This window comes from Saimiri boliviensis, chromosome 13 (genome assembly GCF_048565385.1).
Source record: "Saimiri boliviensis isolate mSaiBol1 chromosome 13, mSaiBol1.pri, whole genome shotgun sequence".
Taxonomy (NCBI): domain Eukaryota; kingdom Metazoa; phylum Chordata; class Mammalia; order Primates; family Cebidae; genus Saimiri; species Saimiri boliviensis.
In genome coordinates, this window is record NC_133461.1 from 5,474,055 (window position 1) to 5,487,239 (window position 13,185).

General features: G+C 49.5%; 1 protein-coding gene across 2 annotated transcripts in view; it reads right to left on the minus strand.

The window, feature by feature from the left end:
- CNDP1 (carnosine dipeptidase 1) overlaps nucleotides 1-12,636 on the minus strand; it is a 35,351-nt gene extending 22,715 nt beyond the window's left edge. The window contains exons 1-5 of one of the 2 annotated variants that reach the window (XM_010336720.3): nucleotides 12,496-12,635; nucleotides 6,156-6,281; nucleotides 2,736-2,885; nucleotides 1,163-1,325; nucleotides 42-130 (exon numbers count right to left, since the gene is read on the minus strand). In XM_010336720.3, coding sequence (XP_010335022.2) covers nucleotides 42-130; nucleotides 1,163-1,325; nucleotides 2,736-2,885; nucleotides 6,156-6,281; nucleotides 12,496-12,573 — 606 coding nt within the window. In that variant the 5' untranslated portion in view covers nucleotides 12,574-12,635. Of the gene's footprint in view, nucleotides 1-41; nucleotides 131-1,162; nucleotides 1,326-2,735; nucleotides 2,886-6,155; nucleotides 6,282-12,495 lie in introns of both variants that reach the window. The other variant, XM_039463852.2, reaches the window with a different exon arrangement.
- Nucleotides 12,637-13,185: the final 549 nt, after the last annotated feature.

A 13,185-nucleotide genomic window follows, 5' to 3' on the forward strand; every position in this document is an offset into this window, starting at 1 on the left:
CATACTCCCCTTGCTCTCTCCCAGACACAGCCGCCACTTACTTGCTCCAGGGCTCGGAAAGCGCTCACAGCATTGATCCAAGCCAGGACAGGGCCTTTGTTGTCAGTTGCTCCTCGTCCATAAAGTTTCCCTTTAAAAAGGGAAGAAGAATGTTCAGAGAAGTGTGGACGCCTCTGCCACATGAGTTAAAAGCCCATGTTGTTTCAGGGGCAATAATGTTAGCCGTGCTTTATATAAGAATATAAACAAAAAAAATTTTGCTATGAAATGGCAAAGTTTGATTTTTTACATACAAATAAGATCGTACATAAGATATCCTTGGATCGCTTCCCTGCCAAATAGTATAGTCATCAGCTAGTCAGATAAGATAAGCTAATTTGCAATAGACAGATCCCGCTGGCCTTAAGAAAAATTAGTATTTTATCCAAGTTCACCAAAGAGACCCACCAGGGATTTGTTGCAGAATGCCATGTGGCATAGCCTCTCATTTTGAGATTTTACAGTTAGTAGAAGAATGAAAAGAAGATATGTGTATATCTCTATTAACCTTTCTTTTTTTTCTTTTAAAATGCAAATTACGTTTGATACTGTTAAAAAAGAAAATGACTCAGACAACTACTTTCCTCACAACCCAAGAACCTCCATCCAGAGGCACAAAGGGTTATAGCTTTTTTCACAAATGAAGAAGAACAGCCTCAATGAACTGATCGGGAGACTATGAGAGCTGCCTCTGTTTTTTTTTTTTTTTTAAGATGGCATCTTGCTCTATTGCCCAGGCTGGAGTGCAGTGGTGCAATCTCAGCTCACTGCAACCTCCACTTCCTAGGTTCAAGCAATTCTCCTGCCTCACTCTCCCAAGTGGCTGGGATTACAGGCACCCACCACCATCCCTAGCTAATTTTTTGTATTTTTAGTACAGATGGGGTTTTGCCATGTTGGCCAGGCTAGTCTTGAACTCCTGACCTCAAGTAAGCCACCTGCCTCAGCCTCCCAAAGTGCTGGGATTACAAGTGTGAACCACTGCACCTGGCCTATGCATTTATAACGGCAGGGAGAGACCCGAAGCCCAGGGACAGAGCCGCATCTCCACCCCTTCAATCTTGCAAGCAAGCCCCCATCCATGCACAGCAATACTGCCCTGCAGCCCGAGCTCCCCACTGACCGTCCACCTCCGTCAGCATGTAGGGGTCCGTCAGCCACCCATCAGCCCGGTCGGCAGGCTGCACGTCCAGGTGGCCATAGAAGCACACGGTGGCTTTGGTAGGATCGTCCCCTAGTTCGGCCAGGATGACAGGAGGTATTGGAAGACTCTGACCATCAGGCAGCTGCAGAATGATAAGGAATCATTTTTTAAAAGGCTGTGTTGTTCTTTCAGAAAATTCAAAGACATGACATTAGGAGTCCCGGCCAGGCTATCCCTGAGTCCTTGGAGAGCCCACATCATTTTTCTTAGCATCAGTTTCTCCGTCTCTAAAATGAGTCTCATAAAACACTTTTTTTTTTTTTTTTTTTTTTTCCTGTTGGAGACAGGGCCTCACCGCCATCGCCCAGGCTGGAATGCAGTGGTGCACCCTCAGGCTCAGGTGATTCTCCCACCTCAGCCTCCTCCCAAGTAGTTGAGACTACAGACACTCACCACCATGTCTGGCTAATTTTTTGTATTTTTGGTAGGGACAGGTTTTGCCATGTTGCCCAGGCTGGTCTCAAATTCTCAGGCTCAAGTGATCCACCCACCTCAGCCTCCCAAACTGCTGAGATTTCAAGCGTGAGACACTGTGTCCAGCTGAGACACTTTTAATTAAGATATAAAAGCTCATTAAAAGTAAAGTGCTTGGTTTTGTTTTTTTGAGATGGAGTCTCGCTCTGTCATCCAGATTGGAGTGCAATGGCGCCATCTTGGCTCACCACAACCTCCGCCTCCCAGGTTCAAGAGATTCTCCTGCCTCAGCCTCCCGAGTAGCTGGGACTACAGGCGTGCACCATCACGCCCGGCTAATTTTTGTACTTTTAGTAGAGACAGAGTTTCCCCAAGTTGGTCAGGCTGGTCTCCAACTCCCGACCTCAGGAGATCCGCCCGCCTTAGCCTCCGAAAGTGCTGGGATTACAGGCGTGAGCCACCGTGCCCGGCCAGTGAAGCGCTTCTTTAGATCCACATTGACAGTTAGCATCACTAGCTGAATGTGCTCTTCGGTAAGAATGCCGATGACAACTGGGTTAAATGAGGTGAACAAATCCTGGAAAACCTGGACAGTCCTGAGGTTCCTCAGTGCTAAAATAAGTGCATCGGGTGCTTAGATTTCAGATATTTATGATGGAGTGGAGTTTTAGGAGATGGTTCTGATAAAAAAAAAATGCAGCTCTAGATATGGCCGCTTCGAGAAAGACGCATATGAATTTAAAGAAAAGGACAATTTCCTTTTCTTAAAGAAAAGATTTGAACCATGTGTGCAGGAAGGGAAGAGTACAAGGGAGTCCTTTCCATCACAAGGTGACCTTCACTTGCCATCTGCACTGGCTTCTACAAGCTCACCGAACCCCTGGAGTCCTGATATGACTGGAAAGCAATTAACACAGCCTCATCTGAGACCAGGTGGAATGTTTCATCTTCATTGGGGAGTGGGGTTACAGGGGTTTTGGTGAAGGATCAGGATGAGCCTCTCCCTTGCCACCCCCGGGAAGGCATGACTGACATCTAGAAGGGTCAGCTCCCTTGGTGGGAGGGAACCCCACAGCACCTGCTGAGAACCCATGTCCACCGAGGCCACATGGGCCCCCAGGCGCTGCAGCATGTCCGCAGCCACGGCCATCATTCTGAAGAGCTCTTGTCTGAAGTGAGGCACGGGCTGGACAGAGTCGCTCTCGATGGCCACCCACTCCTTCAGCATCTAGGAGGAAGAGCAAACAGGGCATTCACATGGGGGTCCCACATCCACTCCGGGCAGGAGCGAGCGGAGCACAGGAGACAGCGAGTCCTAGGTGCTCTTCTGTTGATGGAGGACCTGAGGACCCATGACAGTACCAGCGGGCACTGTGATGTTCAAGAGTAACAGACAGAAGAGCTGGGGTTTAATCAGGAACCCGGAGGCCAGCGATGCCCGGTGAATACAGAAGATCGGGCAGCGTGGGCTGCAGGAGAGGTGGCGGCCAGGCCCTCCCTGGGTTCACCAGGGCTGCAAAAAAGGGGCAAGTCCCCACCCACTGCTTCTACTTATTAAGAACTGAGCAGCTGGCGGGCTGTTAGCTTTCTCCAGGACTCCCGGCTTCCCACAAATGGAGGCCTCCGGGCCGTGACTGAACCCACAGTGGTCTCACTGGGCTGCAGGCCCCCCCGTGACAGACTCTGCATTTAGATTCTCTAAATGACCCTCCCTGCACCTCTAGGATCCCACAGGCACTGTGACCTTGTGCTTAATCTCAGCCTGTCCTAGCTGTGTGACTTTGGGTGTATTCCTTAACATCCCTTAGCCTGAGTTTTCCCTAACGTGTGCAAAAGACTCAGCAAGGCGCCTGGCACCTGGCAGCCACTCCAGCAGCGCTGCTGATGCTGAACGACTAAGAAGGACGATTCACACGCCTGTGTGGGAGCCAGAGAGGCTCATACCGAGATGTTTACGAAAAATGATGCATTTTCCCAATGACTGATCTTGGACTTCTCTTCCTGACTTGAGTTTGATCTCTCTATCCTGGTTGTAGCACTTCCATTTTTATTATGAAGGCACTTATTTAACCCTAAGGAATGTTGTGTCGTACATTTTTAAACTGGAATTCACAGAGCAGGGGCTGCTGGTTTCTCCCTAAGCCCAGTGGATGTGGGTATGTTTACTTAGGAAGAGGAGACGTTTCAGCTGAAAGGCCTGGACAAGGATTAAATCCCCACCACACACCGATTCTGGAAACCCCGCTCGGCTTTCAAAAATCTAAGAGGCATTGATGCCTGGTTAATATTTCAGTAAGAGGAAGGGTTACATGAGGGTCAGATTTAGGAACAGCGGGCTAGACATTCAGCCTCGTGCCTTTAGCCTAATTTCATAAGAGTTTTCCTAAATTTGGTTGATTGATCCAATAAATGTCTCCTGAATGCCTGTCCTGCGCCAGACAGGAGGTGGGGACTTGGGGTACAAAGTCCAGGGGTACCTCAAGGAACATCTAGTCTGGTGAGCACAAGCAGCAACACACCAGTGTGCACATGTGTGGGAGGCTGATGGAGGGGGTGGCCAGATGGCCAGAGAGTGGGCAAGAGAGCCCAGGAGAGAGGGAGTGGGGAGGAGCTGGTGAGTCTGCGGCTACATCAAGCTCCCCCCTCCTGCTCCTCCCCCTGCTCCCCCGCTCCTCCCCCTGCTCTCCCCCTCCTCCCCCTGCTCTCCCCTCCTCCCTCTACTCTCCCCCTCCTCCCCTGCTCTCCCCTCCTCCCCCTGCTCTCCCCTCCTCCCCCTGCTCTCCCCCTCCTCCCCCTGCTCTCCCCTCCTTCCCCTGCTCTCCCCCTCCTCCCCCTGCTCTCCCCCTCCTCCTCCTGCTCTCCCCCTCCTCCTCCTGCTCTCCCCCTCCTCCCCCTACTCTCCTCCTCCTCCTCCTGCTCTCCCCCTCCTCCTCCTGCTCTCCCCTCCTCCCTCTGCTCTCCCCCTCCTCCCCCTGCTCTCCCCCTCCTCCCCCTGCTCTCCCCCTCCTCCCCCTGCTCTCCCACTCCTCCCTCTGCTCTCCCCCTCCTCCCCCTGCTCTCCCCCTCCTCCCCCTGCTCTTCCCCTCCTCCCCCTGCTCTTCCCCTCCTCCCCCTGCTCTCCCACTCCTCCCTCTGCTCTCCCACTCCTCCCTCTGCTCTCCCACTCCTCCCTCTGCTCTCCCCCTCCTCCCCCTGCTCTCCCATTCCTCCCCCTAGTCCCCCTCCTCCCCCTGCTCTCCCCCCTCCTCCTGCTCTCCCCTCCTCCCCCTGCTCTCCCCTCCTCCCCCTGCTCTCCCCTCCTCCCCCTGCTCTCCCACTCCTCCCCTGTTCTCTCCCTCCTCCTCCTGCTCTCCCCTCCTCCCCCTGCTCTCCCCTCCTCCCCCTGCTCTCCCCCTCCTCCTTCTGCTCTCCCCTCCTCCCCCTGCTCTCCCGCTCCTCCTCCTGTCTCCTCCTGCTCCTCTTCCTGCCTCCTCCTGCTCCCAGGCCTCCCTATTTTTGCCATTCCTCCTCACCCTCCCTCTACTTTACCCCTGCCCTGGACCCTGTATATGTAAAGATGCTGTATGGTGAATTAGGGATTAAGCAGAGGATTATCAACTTGGGAGGCTGAGGCAGGAGGATCACTGGAACACAGGAGATCAAGGCTGCAGTCAGCTGTGTTTGTGCTACGGCACTCCAGCCTGGGTGACGGAGCAAGACCCTGTCTCAAAAAATTATAACAAAAAAAAGAGAACCAAGCACAGTGGCTCACGCCTGCAATGCCAGCACTTTGGGAGGCCGAGGGGGGCGGATTCCTTGAGGTCAGGAGTTCAAAACCAGCCTGCCCAACATGGTGAAACCCTCTCTACTGAGAAAATACAAAATTTAGCTGGGCGTGTTGGCAGGTGCCTGTAATCCCAGCTACTTGGGAGGCTGAGGCTGAGGCTGAGGTAGGAGAATCACCTGAACCTGGGAGGTTGCAGTGAGCCGAGATCTCATCACTGCACTCCAGCCTGGGTGACAGAGTGAGACTCTGTCTCAAAATAAATAAATAAATAAATAGATAAATAAAATAAAGTGAAAAATAAATGGAGGAGACAAAGCGCCTCTTGCACACATGCTACAAAACAAACCATGATGCCGTTGAACTTTGCAGAGCTCCCAGGCTCCTCAGCTCTGCGTAGGCCTTATAATAATGGCAGGTGGCCCTAGGAATGGGCGACCTGATGGAGCAGGGCCGACGTGAGCTCAGCACAGGTGCTGGTCCTCTCTGCGTGGACATCCCTGAACCAAGCGCTGGATATGAGCAGAGAGTGCCCTTGACAGGAGGAATGGCTAGGGGGGATCTCTTCCATCCATTTCATGAATACTGGTGGTTTTTAACCCAACAGGCATTTTAAATGGAATTAGGCAAAAAAAAAAAAAAAAAAAAAAATCCACATCTCCAAGCAAGTCATTGTCCCACCCAAACACCAAAGGATATAATCCAAGATTTCTGTGCGTAGTTTCTTTCTCCTACCTGCACAGATTCATCCTGATGGAGGTCAATGTACTGGAAGACTTTCTCTAATGGCGCCGGGGCTGGGGAGGACGAGGAGAACATGGCTCCGTCCAGCAGCAGCAGCACAGCCAGCAGCGACGCAGCCTGGAAGGGTTTGACGAGGAACGACTGAAAGTCAACACCCGCTGCTGGACTTGGACCTTTCAAATTCCTCGAGAATGTGTGTTATCTCCCACAGCTGCCGCCAGTCAGTCGGAATAAAATAGCACAAGGTGGTAGAACCAGACATGTATTTTTTGCTCTGTCTTTCCCCAAACACTTTATTTCCAACGCTAAAGAATTTCAGTAAGACAGAAACCAAGCTAACACGCTCATCTTTAAATAAGGACCTTCTGTTTCCTCCTGGCCCTCAGGGGAGGCCGGTTCTGCAGCTCAGGAGTGAAGGGCGATCTTTGTGAGAGAGAGAAGAGTGAGGGAAAACCAAAAACAAACACCCAAAAGTCTTCCACGTGTGATGAGCCACTGCGTTAGACAAAGGAATTTCTGAGCAATGCCCAAAATCCAGTGTTGTGGGGTTTCTTTCCACTGGCTCCTGAAGTCGCAGCACTTTAACAAGAAAGGAAGAGAAAGGTCTGAGCTGGTGGCTCATGCCTGTAATCCCAGTACTTTGGGAGGTCGAGGTGGGCGGATATTTGAGGTCTGGAGTTGAAGACCAAACTGGCCAACATGGTGAAACCCCGTCTCTGAGAGACCCACCCCCAACCCTGTCTCCCCCTACCTTTCTCCTCCCTGAGCCCTTCTCAATCTCCCAGTCCATCCACACCTGGGATGACTCCACCTGGGTGTCTTTGGGAGCCTGAGAACCAGCATTCCTCCTTGACCCCCAACAGGAGGGTCCTCTAGCAAAGTGGGCAATGCTCACCCCTTCACAGAGCCCCTCCCCCCTGCCCCCCAGAGCCCTGTCTGGAGTGGGAGCTGCCAGCATCAGGCCAGGGGTCAACTGCATGTCTGGAGAGGCCATCAGCCACGTCTCCCCCAGTGCAGCCCCAGGCACCAGTGGCTGGAGAAGAGGAGGGAGGGATCGAGGGCGGGAAGGGCCGCAGGGGCTATAGCCCTCGGTCAGACCCCTGCATGAGGTTCTTGGCTGGGAAAGCCACCAGCTATCCCAGGAGACCAGCTGGGCTCCACTTTAGAAGCCAACCCCACCCTCCTGCAGCAGGAGGAGGGAGGGGAGAATTTAACCCAGACTCTCTCTTATTTTTGTCTCAAAAATCCCATCTTCTATTGTTTTAAATGGTTGAGATATTTTACATTATAAAATGATGACTATTTTAATCTATGATTCCTTAAATGCCCACCTTTCCATAGGTGGAGGTGAGCAGGGGTTGTGGGAGAACCAGAGGAGCTAGGCTGGTGAAGTCTCAGAGCCATCCCTGAGACCTGGAGGAGGCCGCCCTAGCCTTGAGAGACAGATGTGCTCACAGCGAGAGGACGCTCATCACAGACGGCCCCCCTCCCCGATGTTGCTTATGTTACAATGGAGCATCTGCAAGGCTGTTTGAAAAGCAGTTGGCTGAGTATTCTACTTTTCAACCTGTCGTTGTCATGACTTTCTCTAAATTACTCTCCACAAAGCAGCCTGGGTGATCTTTTTAAAGGTGGGGCAGATCGCAAGGCTCCCTGTTTTAACTCTTCCAAGAGGTCCCATTGCCCTTGGGGTAAAGCAGATATCTCCGTGACCCCCAGGTCTTTCGTGGTGGAGCCCACCTGCCTCCCAGCAGACATCCTCCCTTGTCGGGGTACCATGCAGGACCCCTCCATCACTTTTCATCTGTTCCCAAATGCATTGCTGAATCTTCCTCCCTGCCTCTGTTGCAGCCCTTGGCCTCAAGCCCCCACAGAGCAAAGGTGAGCTGGGGAGCATCCAAACTGAGGAGCCCCCACCCCAACACACTGCGCAGTGCATCTGAATGAATTTGTGCGAGGGAGCTGTGTTCTGTCTCTTCTAGGAATTCACTCCCAACAAAATGTCTAGTCCTGCTGAAAATGTCCAAGACAGCAAGAAGGAGTGCATCTCCCTAACCAGAATGTCACTCAGCACCGGTGGGCTCAGTCCATCCCATGCCCAACAGGAGAGCCACTCTCAGGCTGTTCTGCCTTCTGTCAGATCATCACTGAAATGCTACAGGGATGTTCAGTCTTCAAGAACTTTCCAGCTAGGATTCAGCGGTCATAAAATCTGAGCGAACACAGAGAACCTGTGTTCACAAAACAAGGTGGCAGAGAGAGAGCCAATGCTCGGTGAGGGAATGTGCACAGAGCAGGGCAGCTGGGGTGGCATCACGCAGAGACCACAGGCAGAACAGTCGGGAGGGCCACCACCAGTTTCAGCCCTGCCAGGCTCCAGCACGGCTCCTTGGGGTTCCTCTCTCAGCCTGAATTCCTCCACTGTCATCAGGGAGTGGAAGCCTCACAGTGGCCAAGGACCCAAAGAGCTATAAAAAAAAAGTGTGGCTCTGAGCAGACAGAGGGCTCACCAGCTGCCAGGAAAGCAGTCAGATGTGCTGTGACATGCAGACCCTGTCCCATCGTGGGGTAGGGACGGTCAACAGCAGTGTCTGGGAGGAAACTGGTGCTGAACTCTGACGGGGAGGAAGGGTAAGCCTGGAGAAGAGCAGGCATTCAGGGCAGAAGTGTTAACCTCTGGAAATTTTCTCTTTTTGAAGTAGGAGAATGCATCAAAACATTCTAATAAGAGAGTGTGAATTTTGCTGGAGAATAATCGAGAGGAAATTATAAAGTTTAAGAATAATTACACATAATCTGGAGAATGAACTGGCTTAAGGACACACATACATATCAATCAAAGAGAACTAAAATTCAAGAAATAAATCCTCACATTAATGATCAACTGATTTTCATCAAGGGTGAGGAGATCATTCAATGGGGGAAAAATAGTCTTTTCAGTAAACGGTGCTGGGACAATTGAATGTCTACATGCAAAGGATAAAGTTTCACTCCCGTTCTCACACTATATATAAGAACTAACCCAAAATGATCAAATGCCTAAATGAAAGTATTAAAACCATAAAACTCTTTAAAAAAAAAAAAAGCTATAAATCTCCCTACCTTTGGATTAGGTGATGGTTTCTTAGATATGACGCCAAAAGACAGGATGGATAAATTGGACTTCATTAAAAATAAAAACATTTGTGCTTCAAAGAACACCATCAAGAAAATGAAAAGACAACCCATAGAATGTAGGTGGGGGGATTGCAAATCATATTTTTGATAAAGGACTTATGTTGAGAATATAAATAACACGCATGGTTCAGTAATAAAAGACAGATAGCCCAATTAAAAATGTGCAAAGGAACTGAATAAATGTTTCCTCAAAGAAAATATACAAACGGCCAATAAACACATGGAAAGAGACACAGCATCATTAGCCATCAGGAAAACACAAATCAAACCACATGAGATACCACTTTCTACCCACTCAGATGGCTAGAATTAAAAAGCCAGATACTAACAAGTTATATCAAAGATATAGAGAAATTGGAACCTTCATGTACTGCTGTTGGGAATGCAAAAGCATGCAGCCACTGTGGAAAACAGTCTGAAAGTTACTTAATCAATTAAACACAGAGTCATCATATAACCCAGCTATTCTACTTTTGAGTACATATCCAAGACAAGGGAAAACATATGTCCACACAAAAACTGGTACATGGATATTTATAGCAGCATTATTCATAGTAGCCAAAAGGCAGAAACAAGACAAATGTTCATTAATGAACGAATGGATAAATAAAATGTGGTATATTTCACTGAAATATTATTTGGCGATACAAAATGATTTTCATCTTAAGTAAAAAGGAATGAAGTACTGACACACGCTACAATGTACACAAACTTTAAACACATTGTACGAAGGAAATAAGCCAGACACAACAGCCATGTATGGTGATTCCATTTACATAACAGTCCAGAGTAGGTAAATTCATAGAGACAGAAAGTAGATTATTGATTACTACTGGGAAAATAGGAAGGGAGTGCTAATGAATAGGGGTGGCTTTTGGGTGATGAAAATGTTATAAAACCAATTTTGTGGCAATGGTTGTACAATTCTGAATATACTAAAAACCATTAAAATTGGCCGGGCGCGGTGGCTCAAGCCTGTAATCCCAGCACTTTGGGAGGCCAAGGCAGGTGGATCACGAGGTCAAGAGATCAAGACCATCCTGGTCAACATGGCGAAACCCCATCTCTACTAAAAATACAAAAAGTATATATATATATATATATCAGCTGGGCATGGTGGCGCATGCCTGCCTGTAATCCCAGCTACTCAGGAGGCTGAGGCAGGAGAATTGCCTGAACCCAGGAGGTGAAGGTTGCGGTGAGCCGAGATCGCGCCATTGCACTCCAGCCTGGGTAACAAGAGCAAAACGCTGTCTCAAAACAAACAAACAAACAAACAACCAAAACAAACAAACAAACAAACAAACACCATTAAAATTGTACACTTTAAATGGGCCAGTTGTGAAGTATAAGAATTATATCATAATATCGTCATTATAAAAATAATCATAGCTAGGCTGGGTGCGGAGGCTCACACCTGTAATCCCAGCACTTTGGGGAGCCGAAGTGGGCCAATCACAAGGTCAAGAGATCAAGACCATCTTGGCCAACATGGTGAAAGCCCATCTCTACTAAAAATACAAAAAATTAGCTGGGCATGGTAGCACATGCCTGTAGTCCCAGCTACTCGGGAGGCTGAGGCAGGAGAATCCCTTGAATCTGGGAGGCGGAGGTTGCCGTGAGCTGAGATTGCTCCACTGCCTGGGCAACAGAGTGAGACTCCGTCTGAAAAAAAAATCATAGCTACAACCACTATTTGGCAATACAAATACACTGAGTTTGAGAACTGTCATAGAGGAAGCTACGCAGTGGTTAAAATCAAGGTCAAGGTGAGCAATGCCCATTCATGAGTGGATTAAGAACGGAGTCCAGTAGGTGGTGCTGATGAGCCGCTGATGATCTCCCTGGCTGCCCTGCACCCAGAAGACTGAAGCCCGATCCAGCTCAGCTCTATGGGATGGAGCCAGGAGCCCGGAGCAAGGGGCAGCAGAAGAAGCCAGTGGGAGAGACTCCTCCGGCCTCTGGTGGGTGAAGAGGGAGCTCAGGTGAGAGGGAGGCTTCAATAAAGGCTCTCAAAGACAACAGAGGCTACTTTGTTTTGAGATTGATCCATGTGCATTAAATTTGAGGTTTTATTTTTCCTTCAGACAAGTTCCATTAAAAAAATTATGTGGTGTTCCTCTCCAGTGAAAAATAAAGACATGTGCACACATGTTCCTTGTGGCACTGTTTACAATAGCAAAGACCTGGAGCCAACCCAAATGCCCATCAATGATAGACTGGACAAGGAAAATGTGGCACATATGCACCATGGAATACTATGCAGCCATAAAAAATGATGAGTTTGTGTCCTCTGTAGGGACATGGATGAATCTGAAAACCATCATACTCGGCAAACCGACACAAGAACAGAAAATCAAACACCACACGTTCTCACTCATAGGTGGGTGTTGAACAATGAAAACACATAGACACAGGGAGGGGAGCATCACACACTGGGGTCTGTTGAGGGTAATAGGGGAGGGACAGTGGTGGGTAGGGAGGTTGGAGAGGGATAACATGGGGAGAAATGCCAGATACAGGTGACGGGGGGATGGAGGCAGCAGACCACATTGTATGTACCTGTGCAACAATCCTGCGTGTTCTGCACACGTACCCCAGAACCTAAAGTCCAATAAACTATACATATATATAATTTTTAAAAAGAAAAGAAAATTGGAAGAAGGAAATAAGCTATGGGAAAACAGTGATTGTTGTAAGGAAAAAATAGTTCGGATTCAGCAGGAGCCTCCTCCTCTGGCCGGGAAGAGCAGCTGAGCCCGGGTCTCCAATCAAAGACTGACCTGACACCCTGACCTGACGGTGTGGCCCTGACAGCAGGGGTCTGACAAAGGGAAGGGCATGACTTCATCCTCCCTCCCTGAATGAATTCCGCCCCCCTTTCCCCACAGAGCAGGGCAGCCTGCTGTCGTCCATTTGCCATCCAGGTTCACGAACATTGACTTTGGGCATGAATCCCCCTTCATCATCTGAGAGGGATCTGAGACTCCGTCCACTTTTCTCCTGTTCCTCAATGCCTCTGTTTGTTTTTCTGTATTACAGTTGCACTTGACCTTGAACTAGTTACCCGTACTAGGTTGTTCTTCTTGTATTGCAATAAAGAAATATCTGTGGCAGGGTAATTTATTTTTAAAAATAGGGTTAATTGACTCACAGTTCTGCAGGCTGTACAGGAAGCATGGTGCCAGCATCTGCTCAGCTTGTGGGGAGGCCCCAAGGAATCTTTACTCATGGCAGAAGGTGAAGCAGGAGCAGCCACGTCATGTGGCCAGATCAGGCACAAGAGGGTCAGGGGAAGGGCCACACACTTTAAACACCTCCCACCAGGCTCCACCTCTAATACTGGGGATTACATTTCAACATGAGAGTCAGACGCAGACACGCATCCCTCTAATCTCATGTCTTTCTCACATTGCAAAATTCAGTATGCCTTTCCAACCATTCCCCAGTCTTCACTCATTCCAGCGCTAACTCCAAAGTCCCAAGTCCAAGAGCAAAGTCTCATCTGGAGATGAGTTCCTCTTACCTCTTCACCTGTAAAATAAAAACAAGTTATTTACTTCCAAGATACAAAAACCGTGTAACTGGCTCGTGGTTCTGCAGGCTGGAAAAGCATGGTGCCAGCATCTGCACAGTTTCTGGGGAGGCCTCAAGGAGCTTCTACTCACGGCATAGGATGAACCAAGAGCAGGCGCCTCCTATGGCAAGAGCAAGACAAGAGCGGGAGGCACCACAGACTTTCAAATAACCAGATCTTGTAAGAACTCACTCACTATTGTGAGGACAGCGCCCAGCCAGGTGGGACCCACCCCATGGCCCAAACACCTCCCACCAGGCCCCAGTG